The sequence below is a fragment of the Panulirus ornatus genome, chromosome 9, assembly GCF_036320965.1.
Source record: "Panulirus ornatus isolate Po-2019 chromosome 9, ASM3632096v1, whole genome shotgun sequence".
Lineage (NCBI taxonomy): Eukaryota > Metazoa > Arthropoda > Malacostraca > Decapoda > Palinuridae > Panulirus > Panulirus ornatus.
This window is the reverse complement of record NC_092232.1, coordinates 27364635-27386462: the sequence shown is the minus strand read 5'-3', so window position 1 is coordinate 27386462 and position 21828 is coordinate 27364635. Positions and strand designations below refer to the sequence as shown.

Below are 21828 nucleotides of genomic sequence, written 5' to 3'. Positions count from 1 at the left end.
TGGATGTGGAAAGGGAGCTGTGGTTTCGGGCATTATTGCATGACAGATAGACTCTGAGTGTGAACGAATGGGGCCTTTGTTGTCTTTTCCTAGTGCTACCTCACACACATGACGGGGGAGGGGGATGGTATTCCATGTGTGGCGAGGTGGCGATGAGAATGAATAAAGGCAGACAGTGTGAATTGTGTGCATGGGTATATATGTATGTGTCTGTGTGTATATATATATGTGTACATTGAGATGTATAGGTATGTATATTTGCGTGTGTGGACGTGTATGTATAGACATTGTGTATGGGGGTGGGTTGGGCCATTTCTTTCGTCTGTTTCCTTGTGCTACCTCGCAAACGCGGGAGACAGCGACAAAGCAAAATAAATAGATATATATAAAAAGACAAGAGTGGTTTGAACGTGCGTCAGCAGATATTACAAATGAAATCTTCATTGATCGGTTAATGTGACACGAACTATTCACCCCCCCCCCCCCATACCCAGAGCCATATTACTTCAGGAGGGAGACACCTGACAAGGGAATTCGTTAATTCGATAACGAATATCATCTGTAAAGTGTTGTGTCGGTATACAGATAAACAGCAAAGTGTATTTGTGTTACTTGCAATGTGTGTGTGTGTGTGTGTGTGTGCGTGTGTGTGTGTGTGTGTGTGTGTGTGTGTGTGTGTGTGTGTGTGTGTGTGTGTGTGTGTGTGTTATTTCACAAGAGAAATAAGATTACGTCATCAGACTTCCTTTTTAAGGGAATTTCCTGCTGACTTCATCAGTATTTAGGGATGAGCCGGGACACACCCACACCATTACTCACGAGCACTGAGAACCCTTCATCACAGATACCAGGACGAAATCTCAATTGCAAACTGGTGTGTGCCAAGTGTTGAACATCTCGTAACGTCTTCATCACAATAGTCCACTTGCATGACCGTCACGTGGTGGTTAGCGTGGAGAGGTTGGGAACTCGTCTGTAGATTTGCTGGTGCTGCCTGTGTGGGTGGATCGTGGTCAGCACAGATACGAGGGTGGAAATATTACCAGAATACAGTGTGTCTGGTGACACAGGACAGTTACAGGGCAACGGAGGATTGATGCCCTTGTTCTCTCTTGACGTGAGGGATTAGTAGTGGTAGTAGTAGTAGTAGCAGTGAGGGATTAGTAGTGGTAGAAGTAGCAGGTTATGGCTAGGCCTACACACCGTGTGCGTCTAGCGAATATGGGAAACACAAGACTGGCAGGGAGGGGATGATATTCGCGTTGTAGTATTCACAATCTGAGACGCAGCACTGACAGGGTAGCGGGAGGTTATTGGCTACATGGCCAGAGATCTTCACACACACAGACACACACACACACACACACACACACACACACACACACACACACACACACACACACACACACACACACTGACTTCACGTGTAAAAAGTTGGTGTCTCCCAGTAAGAGGGACTCGGCTTGTGACACACACACACACACACGGTGATCCCCACCGTAGCCAGAGACCACATTCCCCCAGAACCTGTCAACTGTCTTGGTGGACACACACACACACACACACACACACACACACACACACACACACACACACAGAAAGAGAGAGAGAGAGAGAGAGAGAGAGAGAGAGAGAGAGAGAGAGAGAGAGAGAGAGAGAGAGAGAGAGAGAGAGAGAGTACACAGTAACACAAAGGGAAAATTCAGACCGTGGGCTAACGACGAGGTCACATCTGCGAAGTTTGTACGCCACCTCCCACACCTTATAGTCCAGTTCCCCCTGTCCCTCGTAGCTCACTATTCCCTCAGGTCACAACAGCCGCCAGGGAACACAAGGCGAGACAACCAGGGCCTCGCCTGTGTAAAGCCTGCGTCAGACTGGAAAGAATGAATGAGATGCTTATATTTCTGCTCTCTCATTACTCGTCTACACTGTGCTGTGCTGTACTACACTCTGGCTCTGGTCTCAGCCGGATCCGCCATTTTTTGAGGCAAGAATGAAAGAATATATATATATATATATATATATATATATATATATATATATATATATATATATATATATATATATATATATATATATATATATATTCCTATAAGTCCACGGGGAAAATAAACACGATAAGTTCCCAAGTGCACTTTCGTGTAATAATCTCATCATCAGGGAGATACAAGAATGAGATATAGAACAGTCAGTCAGTCCAAGACAATCGCATGTTTACCAAATGGCGTCCTAGCTTCGTCTGTTCGATGTATATCTACTGACTGTTATATTTCTCTCTTGTGTCTCCCCTGATGATATGATTATTACACGAAAGTGCACTTGGGAACTTATCGTGTTTCATTTTCCCCGTGGACTCATAGGAATATCTTGATCACGCGCAAAATTGTGATCCTTTTCAATATATATATATATTCTTTCTTTCTTCTTTCAAACTATTCGCCATTTCCCGCATTAGCGAGGTAGCGTTAAGAACAGAGGACTGGGCCTTTGAGGGAATACCCTCACCTGGCCCAATTCTCTGTTCCTTCTTTTGGAAAATTAAAAAAAACGAGAGGGGAGGATTTCCAGCCCCCCGCTCCCTCCCCTTTTAGTCGCCTTCTACGACACGCAGGGAATACGTGGGAAGTATTCTTTCTCCCCTATCCCCAGGGATAATATATATATATATATATATATATATATATATATATATATATATATATATATATATATGCAGGAAGTCCAGAGGAAAATTAGACACGACAAGTTCCCAAGTGCACTTTCGTGTAACGATCACATCATCATGGAGATACAAGAATGAGATATAGAACAGTCAGTTGATACAGTAAGAGAAAACGTAACTATGACGCCATTGGTATATATATATATATATATATATATATATATATATATATATATATATATATATATATATATATATATATATATCTTTTAAACTATTCGCCATTTCCCGCGTCAGCGAGGTAGCGTTAAGAACAGAGGACTGGGCCTTTTTTGGAATATCCTCACCTGACCCCTTCTGTTCCTTCTTTTGGAAAATTAAATAAAACGAGAGGGGAGGATTTCCAGCCCCCCGCTCCCTCCCCTTTTAGTCGCCTTCAACGACACGCAGGGAATACGTGGGAAGTATTCTTAATCCCCTATCCCCAGGGATTATATATATATATATATATATATATATATATATATATATATATATATATATATATATATATATATATATATATATATATATATATATATTAGATGCCTGAGTAATTTTTTACTGTAACTTGTTCCAATCAACGTTTCTGTTTGTAAATAAAATTTCCCCCCATTAGTGTTGCATATTAATAGCAGTGAATTTCATTCCTGTTGTTCCATTATCATCTTGTATCTGGAAAAGATCTGCTTTATTCATGTCGTCGAATTTATTGAGTATCAAGCCACGACAGAGTCAACTCTTCGTCAGGGATCAGAGATTCAGTCCTCATGGCCTCTCTATATACCGCGAATTTCTTTGCTGGAATCAGTTTTGTATCCATTTTGTGTACTTGTTCAAGATCCTCTTTTGTCCTTTTTAGTAGTTCGGGGAGCAGAGCACGATCATGGTCGGCTCATACTGACGCATCGAGAAAGATTGCTGCGAGTTTCTCTTGTGTTGTGGTCGACGTCCCTTGCCAGACAACCTAACATGATGTCTGCTGTGTAGTTTGTGGTCGTGCAGTGTTTACTGCCGTCTGATTGTTGCTGATAAAACCTCAGCATCCTCTCATCTGCTGCTCTGTACAGAGGATTTCCGGTCTTTACACAAATGTGCTCAGCGTCCTTATCTCCAGAGGGCATCATAACATAACATTTGTGGATGTTTGAAGTTTTCCATTTATCTGGTCATGATGATGATGATGTTGATGATCTCGTCGGACGATCGCTCTATAACTCATTGGTCTTGTGTCAGTCGCCGATTTTGAGATCTCAGATTTGAGGCCTAGTTCCAGAGAGAGAGAGAGAGAGAGAGAGAGAGAGAGAGAGAGAGAGAGAGAGAGAGAGAGAGGAAGGGAAAAAATTGAGCTAAGAAGAGACGAAGTAGGGAGAGAATGGGTAGACAGGAGTATTTACCTGCCAGTACTTCATCGACGAGGTTTTGCCACAAGGCAGGGCTACCGCGTAGTGCCCACCGCACGATAATCTAGGGTTATTTACGTAAAATGACAAGTGTCGCGTGAGTCACGTGTGGGATCGAGAGATCGTATGTTTGACGATTGAAAGCCAGCAGCCCACGTGTGGGTGAGACAGAGAGGAAAAACAGTTACTCAGGACCAAAAATGAGCGAAACTTGACAGCCACTGAAGTGTTCGATCACTGCGCAGCCGTCACTAACCCTCCAGATACCCAGGCGGGTAGTACCGCTAATATACCTCCTCGGTCGGTGGCTGCTTACAGCCGGAGAGAGAGAGAGAGAGAGAGAGAGAGAGAGAGAGAGAGAGAGAGAGAGAGAGAGAGAGAGAGAGAGAGTTACATAACCCAGTGGAACAAGGCTGGGCGACCTGGTTATCTTCCCAGGACGAACAGAAACGACTGAAAATGCTTCAGGAATTCCCAGCAACACTGTCACGACTTAACGTATTCTGTCGTCATGAGAGACGTGCGATAATTGTCCAGACTACATCAAGCCGTGAATATAAGGAATCCCAAACCCAAATTAAGCTTCAGTAAGGTAAGGACGGATGGCGTGTTCATCCAAAGCGAACTTTAAGAAATCGTAGTTCACATCCTCAGCACTATCCAGCTCACGTGTTCAGAGATAGAATGGCTCTCAGGAGGAAAGTCACACATGAATGTGTGGTTTAACGGGCTGGTGGGTTAGGTGTTGCTGTTGTCTTGTTCGTTCTAAGGGAAAAAATTACCGTGGTGGGCGCCTGAAGGTGTTAGCAGTGGACCCGTCCGTCTGGCCCGGTAGGAACCACCACCAGCTACCCACCCGACCAGCCAACGCTCCCCACAGCGTCCACTCCTCGCTGGCCTTTCTCTCTGTCTCGACTGAAGTCCTGTTGCGTCTCTCCATTACCGTGGTTTCGTCTCTGAACCTGTGTCTGGTCATCTGTCTGTCTGGTCTGTTCCTTGTCGGTTTGGGAGTGTTTTTTTTTTTTCTTCGTTCGTCTGTCTGTTTCTGGGTCTGTATTGTACCTGTCCATCTCTCTCTCTCTCGCCTTCTTAGTCTGTGTGGCCGTCACTCTCTGTCTGTTCTGGAGTCTTTAGTGACATCTGTCCATTTCTCTGCATCATATTCTCTCTCTCTCTCTCTCTCTCTCTCTCTCTCTCTCTCTCTCTCTCTCTCTCTCTCTCTCTCTCTCGTTTGCATCCGTAGCTGTTCATGTCCGTCTGTATGACTGTGAGCCAGTATCTGTCTGTCCATCCCTCTCTCTCTCTGACTCATCATCAATGTCTACACATCTCCCCTGCCTCAATCTGTGTTTTGTATCTATGTCTGTCTGTGTCCATTTCTGAGTCTGTGTCTGTCTGTCTGAGTCTGCGTGTATCAAGTCAATGAATAGATAAATAAAGAACGGTTTATTGAATTCAGGTAATGATCATTCGGATATACAGGTGAGATATTACAGAACTCGTGGTTGGGGTCTCCCATGATAGTAGGTAGTTAACTAATCACATAAGAGCTTAAGTTCAAGGTGGGACTGGATACTTCTACGCTTTGGATAAGTACAAGAGTGAGGTATATGTCTGCAGGGTACAGCAAATTTGAAAGAGCGAGTTCTGTGGTTTACACGTTATGCATTTAGTGGTGATTTGTGGGACATTACGTGATGAAAACATACATACAGGTAATATTGTGCGGTATCGATGTGGTTGTCGTACATTATGTATTCACTGGTGAACATTTAAGTGATGAATATTTCCACGGTGGTTGCGTTACAGTAATGGGGTTGTTGACATGCACGTAACTAAGGGAAGACTAAGCTGTTTGCTTCCTTAGCCGTGCACTTGTCCATGGATTGGTAGTGGCATTCACAGTACTAGGCATAGGACTATGTTGTATCAGGTTGTATGAGCACTGGTCCGTGCGAGGTGGTCGTGGTGACGGGCGTTGGTCAGTGGGGAACGGGGCGCGAGGAGGTCTTGGTGACGGGGGTAGATTAGTGTGGAACGTGCTGGTGCTCTGTCCGTCTGTGTGTTTCTGAGTTACTGACTGTGCCTGTCCATCTGTCAGTCTGTTTCGGAATCTCTGTCTATGCCATATTTTTCTGTGTCTGCCTTTGTTAGGATTGTTTGTTTCTGTTTCTGAGCCCGTATCTCTTTTTCTGTCTAGTGCTTCCCATTTCTGTTTACCATCTTCTGTTTATATGTTCGTGTCTGTTTTTCTCTCTGCTTGTCTTATAAGTCTTTCTCTCTGTCACCTTGTTTAAGTGGCTGTCTCTCTCTGTCATGAGTCTTTTTATACTTCTCTACTTTTATCTGTCTGTCACTGTCTTTGTGTGTGTCTCCCTCGTAGGTGATCATATTTCTTTCATCTCTATTTATCTCTGCTTCCTTCCTTTATGTTTGTCTGTTTAATATCTGTGTCTGTAGTACGGTTTTCCCTATGTTCCTCTGCGTCGCGTATGTCATAAGTCTCTGTTTTATATGACTGTGTGTTTGTATCTTACGCTTTTTTGTCTAAGGTTTGCGTGTGTCTGTTAAGTGTCTTAAGTGTACGTCTGTCACGTGTCATTTCTTCAAGGTATTATGTACCTCTGAGACTGCCTGTGTCTGTTTAATGCATACCTTTCTTTATGTCGTCTGCCTTGTGTCTGTTCATCGTGTCTGGCTACGACTCCTAATTAGTTTCGTGAGCACGACGGTACGACTCGTGGGTGTAATCAAAGGTTGTCCCGTGGTGCTCTGAAGACCGTACCGTTGTGGTCATGCGACGTACAGTGTCGCTTTATGAAGGGGACACCGTTGGAGGTAGGCAACGATAAGCACCAGCGTTCTTTCTGACCGGTGCTGTGAACGTTTAACTTTCCATGGTACGCCGGGTACTTTACATGACCATCAGTCTGCTTACTTCACGAAGTGTGAAGCTGAAGCAGAGCACTCGAGAAGGTCGATCAGTTTAGAGTCTGTTAACTTGAGGTCTGTAGAAAGAAGGTCTGTAGGGAGGTCTGATTGAGTGTTTCATATGGGTCTGTATTTGGTGTGAAGGAAGACCTAATAGCAACAACATCAACTAGAACAACACCATCAAACCCTGCTCACGAGCCTTGCTTCAATAAAGACCATAACTTGGAATAGCGGATGTTAGCTGCCATATTGACTGTAAAGACGTCGACAAAGGAGGCACAGGAAGTGGCCAATAACGCTTCAACCTCAGCCAGTCACTTGGGCAGTGGAGACGACTTCCGGGCTTCCAACGTAGCTTACCAATGATATAGAAATTCAGAGGTCGAAAGGAAGGACTCATGATTTCTAGAATTAATGCATCTCTCTTTAGTTATTATTGATAGCACTGATATCCTCTACCCCTGCTGAGTCAATCCGTAGGAACAAGACCTGCCTGGTCAGTCATCCTTTCTGGGGAGGTAGCCTGGCAGCTCTGCTTTCAGAAGTTCTCTCTGTCTCTCTCCCAGGAACAGACGAAAGGCGGCCTCATCTACTCTCATCCACCCAATGTATCATGTGTGATACACCGAAACCAGACCTCTCTACCCACAATCAAGCCCCACAGGCCTTTCCGGTGATTTCCCTCAAGCGTTTTGTATACCTTCATTCAGGCCAGTGGCAGGACCTCGCTCCCTGTATATCCCATTGCTCCAGTTCGCTCTATCCCATGCACGGCTTGCACCCTCCTGCATGTTTAAGCTTCAAACACTCAAATGTGGCTTTCACTCCATCATTCTGTCTCGTTATTAGTTCTCCCTTCTCCATGTTCCCTCCACTTCCACCTTGTATACCCTCTATATGGCTTCATTCCTTTCGTATGTCCATACCATTTCAGGGCACCTTCACCTGTCTCATATGTGCTATTCTTACGGCCATATCTCTCTTACCCCGCAATTCCTTATTCAATCAACCCTCCAGACACCAAGCATTTCATTTTCAACACACCCAACTTCACCCACATTTTATCTTCTACAGCCCAGGCTTGTCATCGATACGACACCACTGGGATACACCCAGCTCTGTCGTAACAGACACTAACTCTTTCCAAACGTTCTTCAGTGCATCCAGGACCTTATGCCCCTCGCCGTCCTATGGCTTACTTCAGTGCCCACGGTTCCGTCCGCTTTCACACCACTCAGGTATCTAAAACACTGCACTTCCAGTTTCTCTCAATTCAAACTCACAGTCCGACCAGCCTATCTCACTCCACTGCCAAATTTATCAACCTTACTGATATTCACATTGACTCCCAAATTTCTCCTTTCATATACTCTTTTGAATCCAGATATTAGCATCTGCAGTTTCTCACTTGTGTGTGACACCACAGCTTTATCAGCAAACAGAAAGTGACTCACCACCCAGGTCCCCTTTAAGCAAACCGCAGACGTACCCCTTTTTAGTTTGCATCTACCATCCTCACCACCCTATCCATGGACAGATTTAACAGCCATGGTGGCATCACGCATTCACTTTCATCTGGTGCCACTCACCCTCCTCTCTTCCTTCTCGTAACTTATTGCCTTTACGTGTACATGTGTATAGCCGTATATGACCGTCTGCTTCGTTTGTGTAACTGTCCCCCTAGTGTCTCAGCTTTCACTTTATTATTTCTTCACCTAAAGGTGTTTTAGTGTTCCTATGTGTGTATTTCTATCTCTCTAAAGCCAGATTTTAATATATCTTCCTCTGTGTGCTTCACGCCTCTCATTTTCCCTGGTAACAATTCACTCACCAAACTATTCTAGTATTTTTCTAAACATTTCCATACATTATATATCTTCCTGATTACTGTTCTTCTCTTGAACGTTTAAGATCATTATTCATTTCCACAGGAAGAGATGCAAGTATAAGTATGATTTGCACTTACTACACGTCGTAGTAAACAAAGGGGGAAAACATAATCATGATAGCGAAGGATGAGCGACACTGGTTTTAACTCAGCATTGACCGTACCACACACTTGCACAAGCTTCCCCGTGTTCTATATGAGCAAGATGTGTCATCCTGCTGTACTACCCTGTCTCCAGTAGCATAGGTTTAGGGTAATCTCGTGATAGACCATCGGGTCCTGTGTTCTCTGGCTTTTCCATGTACACACGGACGTCCCCGCTTCCCTCTCCAGGGGCGGGTGGATAGTGAAGGGGTAGGGAAGACTGAGGACCTGGTGTAGTAGAGAGGAGGAGGAGCAGAGCAGACGTAAGGAATGTATCGTCTGTATGACTGGCTGACGCTGCCAGTTGACTTTCACCTTGGTAGAATATTAAAGACCCACCATCCCACCCCCCACGGCAGGGTAGGTTCCTTTCACTGGCTCCCCCTCCTCTATCCCTCCCTCACTCCCTCCCTCACTCCATCCCTCACTCCCTCCCTCCTTCCGTCCGTCCGCCGGTAGGTCGGCAACGCAGCCCACCCAGCCCACCAGCCTGCAACCCACCTCCGTCCGCCGATAGGTCGGCAACCCATCCTACCGGCCCACCAGCCTGCAACCCACCTCCGTCCGCCGATGGGTCGGCAACGCAGCCCACCCAGCCCACAGCCTGCAACCCACCTCCGTCCGCCGATAGGTCGGCAACCCACCCTACCGGCCCACCAGCCTCTAACCCACCTCCGTCCGCCGGTAGGTCGGCAACCCAGCCCAACCGGCCCACCTGGCCTGTAACCCACCTCCGTCCGCCGGTAGGTCGGCAACCCACCAAGACCGGATCCTCCAGCCTGCAACCCCGGTACTACGGACTGTAGCCTCCTGCTGGCCTGCTGTTGTGCGGGGCGCACCCCGCAACCAACCCCGATATGTAGACTACATCTGTCCTCTTGATGCCTCGATATATAGGAGTTAGAACCCCGATAATGCGCAGAAGCCTCCTGTAGAACCCCGATAATGCAGACTACAACCTCCCGCAGCCCCGATGTACAGGACACAAGGCTCAAGCAACCCCGATAATGCGGATGACATTCTCTTGCTGTCACGATGGTTAGGACACAAGCCGATACCAACCCCGATATGTCGACCGCAGCGTCTTGCTGCCCCGTTAGTAAGGACTTCGGCTTATATCAACCCCAATACTTCACATTCTGGCATCTTTTTTGTCGCTGTAGCGGGAATCCAAAGCTCCTGACAATCCCGATAATAAGACCCCCTTTTTTCTCTCATCCTGGCGGGGAAGATCCAACCGCTCACAAACAACCATGTCAGTAGAACCGAAAATCTCCCAACAACCAGGTGGAGACCCGACTCCCTTGCCCTTCCGCGAGAGGAAAGTAACATGCCTACCCTCTCCTTAGTGTGGCCTTAGCCACACAGCTGACACGTGACTCTCCTTTCAATCGCGAATTATGTTTCTTAAGCCTCCTGCGACGCTCAGAGATGACCCCCTCCCGAACCAACCCTCGAATATAACCTCCTCCAGCGGCCTTAACCCAGACGTGTACGACCCTAACATAGCATATACAGCCACAACAGAGGATGTACAACCTTACCATAACATGTACAGCCACAACAGAGGATGTACAGCCACAGCAGAGGATGTACAACCCTAACATAACATGTACAGCCACAACAGGGGATGTACAGCCACAGCAGAGGATGTACAGCCCTAACATAGCATGTACATACAACACCAACAGAGAATGTACAACCCTAATATAGCGTGTAAAGCCACAGCAGAGAATGTACAGCCACAGCAGAGGATGTGCAGCCACAACAGATGTACATCCGCAGCAGAGCGTGTACAGTCACAGCAAAGGATATACAACCCTAACGGCATGTACAGCCACAACAGAGGATGTGCTACTGCAACAGATCATGTACAACCACAACAGAGGATGTAAAATCCTTACATCGTGTACAGCCACAACAGAGCGTTACAACCACAACAGAGGATGTACAACCACAACAGAGCGTGTACCACCGCAACAGAATGTACAACCGCAACAGCGTGTACCACCACAACAGGTGATGTACAGCCACAAGAACCCTAAGATCGCAACATTATATTCAGAACCTCAGAAACACGACTGAAGCGTGTGTCACCAACCACGGGGGTGCAGAGTGAACCTGTTCAAACATCGGCCCTCATTTAACGTTACTCCCTGACCACACCGGTATGACCCTTGAACACACCGGTACGACTCGAACACACCGGTACGACTCTTGAACACCGGTATGACCCTTTAACACAACGGTACGACTCTTGAACACCGGTACGACTCGAACACACCGATACGACCCTGGGTGTGGTGTTCTGGCCTACACAGGACTGATCATAAACGCTACGTTCCTAGAAAGATAAAGTAACTGCATGGACTAAAAGGGGAGGGAGCGGGGGGCTGGAAATCCTTCTCTTCTATCTTACTTTTCCAAGAGAAGATACAGAGAAGGGGGCCAAGTGAGGATTTTTCCCTCTGAGGCTCAGTCATCTGGTCTTGACGTTACCTCGCTAATGCGGAAAACGGCGAATATGGATAATATATATATATATATATATATATATATATATATATATATATATATATATATATATATATATATATATATATATATATATATATATTACATGATTGGCCATTTCCTGCTGAGGAAGGTAGCGCCATGAACAAAGAACAGCATCATGAACTCACATCCAGCCTCTTGCAGTCATGTATGATGCACCGAAACCATAGCCTCTGTCCACAGCGAAGCCCCACAATCCTCACCTTGGTGTTCCCCTGACCACATCATACGCCCAGGTTCAGCCCATTGATAGCACGTCGCCCCCTGCATACTATATAGTTCCAGTCCAATCTATCCCATGCATGCTTTTCACCATCCTGCATATTTAGGTCCCGATAACTCAAGAGCCTCTTTCCTTATCTCCTTCCATCTCTTTTTCTCCGTCTACCGTTCTCTCTCGCTTCCTCCAATTCTGACACATGTAGCTTCTTATTCAGTCTCTTTACCCTTATGTGTCCAAATAATTTCAACACATAGTCTTTGTCTCTCTCAGTCGTATTCATCTCACCACCACACCAACTGCCGTACTCTGTCATTCCTTGTGCGATTAACCCACCTCACAATACACATTGTCCTCAAAACATTCCACTTCTTTCACATTCACCCTCTTCAGGCCCACGATTCGCACCCATACAGCGCCGTTGGGATTACTATGCCATCAAACATACCCGTCTTTGCCCTCGCAGATAATGAGCTCTTCCCACACACCTCATTGCATCCAGGACCTTTGCTTCCTCACCCACCGTATGGTTCACTTCAGTTCCCACTCCCACCCAGTCCCGGGTATCTGTAACCCTCCATGTCCTTCAGGTCCTCTCCAGTCACACTGACACTCCAGCCAACTCGTCTCCTTCCCCTGCTAAACTGGATAACTTTATTCACTTTTAACCCTGAACTTCCTCCAGTCACACTTTGCCCAACTCGTACCAGCTTCTGCAGTTTCCTCGCCAGAGTCTGCCGCAAGAACCATGTCATTAAAACACGCCATCTAACCCATCTACTAGGTTCCTTCACCCCCCCCCCCCCCCTCCAGCATACTGGAAATTCGCCTCTTTATCCAAGAGCCTCGCATTTTACTCATCACCCCATCCATAACCAGATTACACAGCCATGGTGACATCACGCATCCCTGACGCAGACCAACCTTCAACCATGCACTCCAGCCGCTGTGCCACACTTCATCTTCGGCGAAGGTTTTCACCACCGCTCGTTTTAACAAACCAGTCGCCGGGATCCTCCTCCTCCTCCGTGTACCTGCACGTCCCAAGCACCACACATCTGCCACCTAATCATCACACACAACAGAACCTTCACAATACTCACTCCATTTCCACTTTACCTCTTCTTTCCCTGTTACCACTTGTTCATCTCTCCCATAACTGATGCTTCCGTTTGTTAGCATGTTCTTCTTACAATGTTCACTCCTTCCATAACACTGTATATATACATATACACATGTATTTACTCCGGTATCTTTACACACACACACACACACACACACACACACACACACACACACACACACACACACCAGATAGTTAGTAGAGGTAAAGATTTATTAAAGATGGTGATAATCAGAAGGGTTGGGATAGCAGAAGGGAAAACGAGATAAAAAAAAAAAAAGGAGTGAGAGAGTGAGGTATACAGATGGCGGGTGGACGACCCTGTTGGCTGGTTGTAAATCGACCAGCCCCGAATGGAGGATGAGCACCTGGGTTGGGTGTGTGTCCTTACTATAATAGAACAATGGCGCGACCGAAATGAATAACTCCGAGACGACATTTCGCATTATATTCAAAATTGGTAGAAATGTTGAATGTGACTAGATGGGACAGTCCGAACACTTTTCAGTGCAGTGTTTCCCAGAGAACTACTGATCAGATGTATATTATGGCCTGTTTGGCACACACCACCACGACTGAGTGTTGTGGACCGTGCTGGGCATAAAGGCCAGACGGGCCACCATAGCCGTAGCGACTGAAAAGGCCACCATTGAGAGGGGGTCTGGGGAGGGGAGGGCCTTGCTGTGGTTGGGGAGGCTTGGGGAAGGTGATGGACGACCCTGCGTGGGGTGAGGGTCGGAAAAGTGGAAGATTGTGCAGAGGTTTGAGATCTTAGGAGGTTGGCGTCTTATGGGTTGGGGGTCTTGAGAGGGGGATTGCCGAGCTGGGGGTTGGGGAAGGGTTAGGCCACGGGGAGCGGAGGACCGTGCCGGGGCTGGGGGTTGAGAGAGAAGAGCGCTGTGGAAGAGGGGTGGGTTCGTGGGAGGGGTGGGTTCGTGGGAGGGGTGGGTCGTGGGAGGGGTGGGTCGTGGGAGGGGTGGGTCGTGGGATGGGTGGGGCTGTTGGTCGTGCAGGGGGTTGGGTGAGGAGGGGGGGGGGAGTCTTGTGATGCAGGAAGCGCTGGTGGAGACTGTGTCCGGCCGCACGATGATGGAGGCCTGGATCCTGGGTTCAAGGCCGGACGCTTGAGATACCAGTGTCAACAACAGGGGTGTTACCGGACTTCGCCTGCGTGTGGAGAGGCCCCGTGCGATGCTGTATCATCGTCTGTACACGACACGGAGTACAGTCTCATCCAGGAACTCATCGCTCCAAAAGTCCGTCACTTCCCTGCTTCTGGCTGAAGTTTACATGTTTGCATGAGTTTACATGAGAAAGACAGACAACAGGAGGCCTGATTGGCGGGGTTGTTTGAAGAAAAAAAAAGAATTGACGACCAAAAAATGTAATTCTGCCCAGTACTTTGCTAAGCTGTCTCCGACTCCTCGCTGCTGCACATTAGCCTTCTAGTGTCCCCGTTAACGCTATCGTTTATACATTCATTTCGCGTTTTTCTCAAAGAATACCTGAATTCATGAAATAAGTATAACTGAATTTACAAAGTAAGTATAGCTGAAATTATGTAATAAGTATAGCCGGATTCATAAAATAAGTATAGCTGAATTTATGAAATAAGTATTGCTGGATTTACAGAATGAGTTTAGCTGGATTTATAAAATAAATGTACCTGAATTTATAAAATAGCTTCAAAATTGCAGGAGCAGCAGAAAAGGGGTTTCAAAAATTGTAATGTTGCCATATGGGACCACACGAGTGTAAAACGTTGTTTCCCCACGATCCATGAATATAACACACACACACACACACACACACACACACCACATTCGGCGGGCATACCTAACGCGTCTTCTTTCATACATTCGTGAAGTCCTGCACTTCATTTCATCTTTCATTCCTTCCTCCTCACAACAACAGCGCAATTTCTTTTTCTTCTTTCTTGCCCCGCCCCGCAGCAGCCCGCATTCCTCCCCTCCATCCTCTTCCCCTCTCTCCCCCAGGCGGAGATTTTTGCCCTCGTCAGGAGGGACTGGCGGCGTCGGGCCCGGTAGGACCTACGTCAGGTGACCCCGGCCCTGCCGCGCCGCCTTCTGTGTCGCACTGGAAACGGATCAGGTGTCGATTTGGAACCTGTTATCACGGAGGCAAGTGGCCAACACGGCCGCTGGGGGAGGAGCGCTCTCTCTCTCTCTCTCTCTCTCTCTCTCTCTCTCTCTCTCTCTCTCTCTCTCTCTCTCTCTCTCTCTCTCTCTCTCTCTCTCTCTCTCGCTCTCTCGTATTGGGTGGTAAATATCGGTGAAGAACTTCGAGTTCCGATAGAACGTACTGAAAAGCCAATCAATGAGGAATGCCGATCGAGAGCATGTGCCCACAGGAGACAGACTAATGATAACACTGTTTACTGTGTATATATAAGACTTACACTTGCACAGCGCCGTGTGGCACGGTCAACAGTAGAGCAGACTGAACTAAACGCGGTAGTGAGGACACAGGAACACTGCACATGGAAGGTAAATGAAATAGAGCTCAAAACAACGAGAGCTTTTTACATTCTGGAATGTCGGAGGGAAATGATACACGATAACATTCGCCTGGCAACACACACACACACACACACACACACACACACACACACACACACACACACACACACACACGCAGGGGGATACACAGTGTTCTGCATGTAAGAGAAGCCAAAGAAGGAGGAAACAGAGTCATGAAGTTATGACTAGTTCCTGGAGACCTTCCCAAACTGCATAAGAGAAAGATACGTGACTGTCCAGCAAGGCAGTTGAGACGATCATTCTAATGCGATTGACACATTGAAAATGTTAGCTTCATGTTTGTTTAAGGCTGTACCCGATGATCACAGTACAGATAACATTGCCAGACCAGCACAGTAGAAGCTGACAGATAAACAAAGATAACATCATACAACCACGCAAGACGAGCGAGGGGACGAGGCGAGGCGGTCGTCGGGAGAAACGTCGCCCGCCACCATGCTATGTAGCGGTGAGCGCAACGCGCTGACCTTGCTACCATGGGAAAACCTCGTTGTAGGTACTCGTAGGTTGTTAGGTAGGTAGGTAGGTAGGTAGGTACTCTCTTACGGAGAGCAACAATGGACTGGAACTCCATCCGCAGTTGGATGAGAGGGATCAGACTGTGTGTATGCACACTGTGTAATCAGACACCTCATGTGGGACTGATGGTATATGGAAGCCCTGGAGCGCCACCCTGTGGAGCCTTTGAGAGCACGACCTGTGACCAAGCCTGCACGACCCTGGGGCACGGGTGACCTGGACACTAACCTGACCCTTGATGGTTCGGTCAGGGGCCGGTCCATCATACCCGAGGGTCGTACCGTCGAGGTCGAGAGATGAGGCTGTCCCTCTCCAGTACGGGACACGATGAGAACTTGTCCTACACGTCCTGACTCAGGCGAACGGCCCCTGCCTATAGTTCATTCCTCCAACCCTCTTATATTCACACGTCCCCCACTGCATTCTTACGTCTCGCATTGCATTCACACGTTCCCCACTGCATTCTCACGTCCCGCATAGCAATCACACGTTCCCCAACTGGAATCATACGTTCCCCAACTGCAATCATACGTTCCCACTGCATTCATAAGTTCTCCATTGCATTCACACGCCCCTCATTGCATTCATACATTTCCCCCACTGCATTAGCACGTTCTCCCGCTGCATTCACACGTCTCCTCTTCTGCACCCACACGTCCCACCACATACCAGACGGCCTCCCTACCGTGCAGCTGCCTCCGTACACTCCTGCCCTAACCGTGCGTCACTACCGGAGTGTTCGGCTGGAGTACCGTGTACAGGGCGACTTGTGCACGTGACTGTGTGTGTGTGTGTGTGTATCAGCAGCCGTGTTAGGAGGGCTCCTGTGAGCCGGCCAGGAAGGGACGAGGTAACGTGGCTTCTTCCTCTTGTCTTCCTCACTCACCCTCCCAGGTGCACCTCACCTTGGTCTTCACTACCCCCTTCCCCTCTCTTTCTCTATCTCTATCTTTCTCTCTTTAACGTTCAGAAGGTCGTCTGGTGTCCAGCCTCTCCCTCAGACTCTGGTAGAGCTAGCGGCCTTCCTCGTATATATGTGTGCATTATACGTCATTACCAGTCTGTATGTACTGCCTCTTATGTAATGTACGGGGAGGGAGTTGTACACAGCCATCATTTGAAAATTTTTTCAACCATGACACAACTTTTTCAACTTGTGAATGCTGTCCACAGTTACTGTTTTCTCATCAGTGCGTCTCGTTCATCCACCACTGCAGTACCATAAAAGTATATTTCTTCAATCTTGTTCAACAAATGTTCTTGCTCGATTTCATGTTTTCTCCTCAGGTTGTTCTTGTTCTCTCCCCAAATTTTCCGAAGAACTCTTCTGTCTTCGTCATCAGTTGGATTGACAATTTTCAGGTCACCCTTCACTCTTCTCTCTTACTTGGTGGGTTGATTTAAGCCTTTATAGCCTTTCCCAGTAGCTCACTCTCCTTAATTCTCCTACCAATATTGTTGCCCTCCTCTGGACTTTCTCTATTATCTCTCTGTACTTCTCTATATGCGTTGACCAAAGGTGAGAATCATATTATCCTAGTTTTGGCCAAATGTAGGATGTGAAGAGCTTGCTGAACATTTCCTCATTCATCATCATCATCATCATAATCATGAATGTTGTTGCTATAATGTTACCAAGCAGACACTCACTTGGTTTCCTTAATTGCTCTCCTGATGAACTAAATGTATGTTTGGGGTGAGATGAGTCTTTCTTAGCAGGTGGTTTTACTTGGTGGTCGTACCTAGGCCTACAATGGCAAGTGGTCGTTCCTAGGCCTGTAGTGGCAGGTGGTCGTACCTAGGCCTGTAGTGGCAGGTGGTCGTACCTAGACCTGTAGTGGCAGGTGGTCGTACCTAGGCCTGTAGTGACAGGTGGTCGTACCTAGACCTGTAGTGGTAGGTGGTCGTACCTAGGCCTGTAGTGACAGGTGGTCGTACCTAGGCCTGCAGTGACAGGTGGTCGTGTTTAGGGAGCAAGGGCGGCAACAGTGACTCTGCCCTGGCTTGTCTGTGGCTCAGGGCGATAAAGGTCAACAATGCTACTCACTATGGGTCGACGACCCTGGCTGGTGGCCATGTGGTGGGTTGGGTCACACGCTGCTTGACCGGTGACGTCACATGATGGGTGTCAACGTCACGATATGAACGCTGACGTCACATGTAAAGTCTTGACGTTACGTGATGACCCGTGACATTACTTAGCCCGTAACGCCATCTGGCGGGTCATAACGTCACGTGACGGACCCTCAAGTCAAATGATGTGACCTGACGTAACATGAGGGGCCTTCATCCTTTACGTCACACGATGTCACACGTGGAGCCATGAAGTCGCAAGTGAGTGGGCACGACATTGCCTCACTTACGTGCGGACGACTTCATGTGTGCGTCATGTGGGTAGGAAGGGAGGCGGTGTGTGTGTGTGTGTGTGTGTGTGTGTGTGTGTGTGTGTGTGTGTGTGGAACGTGACATTACATACGAGGCCGTCGTATCGTGTGTGTGACTGTGACGTCACAACCGCGTTACATTACCTCGTCATAGGAAAAAAAAATGAATTTGTTTACGTGTGAGCTGCGTGGCATGCTACGTGCAACACAGACACCCCAGTGATGCCTAGTGCATCCTGTAGTGCGAATATTGGTCATCATGCTAGTGGTGTGTGGAGGAGGTGTAAGGAATGAGAACCTCAAGTGCGTGGGAGAGGTGGAAGGGAAGGAAAGCTAAAGTGTGTAGGAGACGTGGAAGGGAAGGACTCCCAGGGAAGAGGAAGGGAAGGGATCCTAAGAGTGTACGGAAAAGGAGGAAGGGAAGGGATCCTAGAGTGTATGGAAGAGGTGGAAGGGAAGGGGTGGTGGTGGTGGTGTGTGTGTGTGGATGATGATGATGATGTCATCACTTGTGGTATAGGTTGGGGTTGTCCTTGGGTGGGTCGTGTTCAGCCTGCGTCGTCCACCATGTGACACGCTCGTCAAGCTGCCAGGTGCTGCCGCTCCTACCTGCCAGCCTTGCCCGGTCCTGCACCCTGTCTGATCCGTGTAGTGTGTTTGCGTGTCCAAGACGACATCTTCCAATCCATGTTCAACCGTTCCTGTTCTGAGGCCATTCAGGCAAGGGATCAGGCATATCGGGCATGAAAAAACTCTCCTTCCTCCGACTCCCCATTCAGCATTCATCACCGCCCGTAACCACTGCAAGTACGTTATCCGTGAGCCAAGACGTTCCTTTATTCAGAGCAAGTGCAATAACTTCTCTCATCCATTGATAGATCTATCAGGTCCTTTGCTAAGGGCATTGCTAACGACTTCTGTCGCCCTACTTTTCATTCACTTTTCCGTTCTCACGGTACTGTAGCGGTCTCTGAAGTAGACAAAGCAACTCTCCTTGGCTCTCGTTTCCCCTCTAACTCCATCTTGCATGAGTGTCACATTCCTTCACCCCCTGATGCTTCCCTTCCTAATCCTATGCCTCTTTCCGTCATCTCTATCGAAGTGTCCGATAAGCGCTTGTCTCTCTAGACACAATCAAGGCTTATGATCCTGATGACATCCTTCTCCGTGTACTGAACGAGTGTGCCTTAAGCCTTGCGCCTGGGATTGCTAGTGTGCTCCGTTTCTGTTTAAAAATGAGAACTTTCCAGTCTTATTAGAAGCAAGTGTTGGTACATCCCATCCTTAAGAAGGGCGACCGTTCTAAACCCTCTAAATATCGTCCTGTTGCTTTGACATCTACTATTTTCAGTCTTTGAATCCAATTCCCATATCCTCAGATATCTTCTGCTGGTGATATTCTTTTTTACCTTACTAATGTCTGGTCGTCATCCCTGAAAGATCAGGAAGAATCGTATTTGCCCCTGATATACCCAAAGCTTTTGACCGGGTGTGGCATCGGGGTCTCATCTCTAAGCTTCCCTCTTTTTGCCTCCCTCCTTCACTTTGTTCCCTTATATCTGGGTTCCTCTATGGCTGATCTACATGGTTGTTGTTGGATCAGCTTCTCCCCCCTTCCATCAACAGCTGTGTCCCTCAAGGTTCTGTCCTGTCTCCTACATTTTTCTTCTTTTTGTCAGTTTCCTTTCTTCTACAAATAACCAAAATGCACTCATACGCTGACGACTCAACACCGCATTCCTCCATATCCTTTAATTCTCCTATCTTTTTTTAACTCGATTTGTATTTCCTTTCGACAGAACTTCCTTAATAAACTCAGACTTGGACAGGATATCTTTTTGAAGTAGATGAAATCTGGCCAATTTTAATGCCTCCAAGAGCCAGTTTCTGTCCATCTCTCTATCGAAAATTCCTCACAACTTTCCTCTCTCCTTTGACGGATCTGTAATCCCACCCCTTGACTCACTGAATATATTTGATATTACTGTAACATCCACTCTGTCTTGGAAACCCCACATTACGGGAATAGCTTAAGTCTGCCTCGAAGAATCTGGAAGTCCTGTTTGATGTCGAAATTTGTTTTCTTTCGAACAGTTGTTCCGTTTATACAAGGGACTCATCCGTCCTTGTATGGAGTACTGCTCTCACATCTGGGGTGGTTCTGGCTCTGCATCCTTATTTGGCAGAGTGGAGTTGGAAGAGGTCCGACTTATCATCTCTCCCAGACTAACTTCAAAACTTGACTTCCTACCCTAAGCCGCTATATTGGTTCACTTTCCCTCTTCTTTAGATATTTCCTTGACTTTGGCACCCGAGAGCTGGCTGCTTGTGTGCCCCCATCACTAGCTACGCCACTCAATACTCGGCCGGCTGCTGCTTCTCATGATTACTGTGTGGCCGTTGGCAACTCGAGGGTGGACCGTTTCGATAACTTTCTTTCCCTACACCTCGAAACTTTGGAACTCTCTACCCTCTCATGTCTTTCCCAATAGCTACGATCTGGCTCATTTGAGAAGACAGATTTTCTATTTTCTCCAAACTTCATAAATACTTTCCTTTGTGTCTTGCCTTTCTCTTTTATTAGCCTTTATATTTCAATAAGTTCCGGCCTTCATGTGAACATTTGTCAGTGACCTGAGACTCCAACGTAAAAAATAAAAAAGTAATAAGTAAGTAATTACATATATATATATATTAAATATATATACAAGATTCAGTCATGAATACAGACATAAATATGTGAATGCCCGACACACAAATACACAGAGAGACATACCAAGAGACGCAGTAGGTCTGCCCTCGGATGCGATGGGGTTCAAGGAGGACAGTTGTACCAGTTGCCACTCGACATGTACGATGCCCCAGAGTAGAACTCCACCCTCCCACATCCAGATGCTCCCTCTTCCCCCCTCCCTCTTTCCCAATTACCGATATCCTGAAGGGGAAGGAAGGGGGGAGTGGGGGGGGGGTCATGATTCAAATGGGTTCCTCCGGAAAAAAATGATGTTCTGCGTATGGCCTGCAGAGCACCCCGACATGTTGGAGTAATTGCTCTCCTTTATCATCACACATTCCAGAAGCCGTCTACAGGATCAAGTCTGTGGTGGATCATGGATGGGGGGGGGGGAGAGCGGCAGGGTTGAGACTTGATGGTGACGCAGTTCTGGCAGGGGCAGAGAGGCCCTGACGAGTATGAAGGGGTTGGAGTATAGGGTACAGAGGAGAGTCTCATCAGCGGTGGAAAAGGATGTAGGGAGGCTTGAAGGGTGTTCTAGACCTGGGGTTCGTATTCTTTAACGGGGTTTTAGGGGATCTGACAGGAAGAGAGGTTTTGCTCGGAGTGGTGTGGTTCTGACAGAGGCTTAGCAATGCATTCAGCGGAGAGAAATTTT

The 21828-nt window shown here is 47.3% G+C and overlaps 1 protein-coding gene across 2 annotated transcripts in view; it reads right to left on the bottom strand.

Moving 5' to 3' along the window:
• LOC139750295 (carbohydrate sulfotransferase 4-like) overlaps positions 1-21828 on the bottom strand; it is a 159538-nt gene that overhangs the window by 104639 nt on the left and 33071 nt on the right. Inside the window, exon 1 of one of the 2 annotated variants that reach the window (XM_071664916.1) lies at positions 820-979. The exons of the other annotated variant lie outside the window; for it this stretch is intronic. Within the exon in view, the coding sequence (XP_071521017.1) occupies positions 820-912 (93 nt within the window). The 5' untranslated portion in view covers positions 913-979. Of the gene's footprint in view, positions 1-819; positions 980-21828 lie in introns of those variants that run through there. 2 annotated transcript variants of the gene reach the window in all.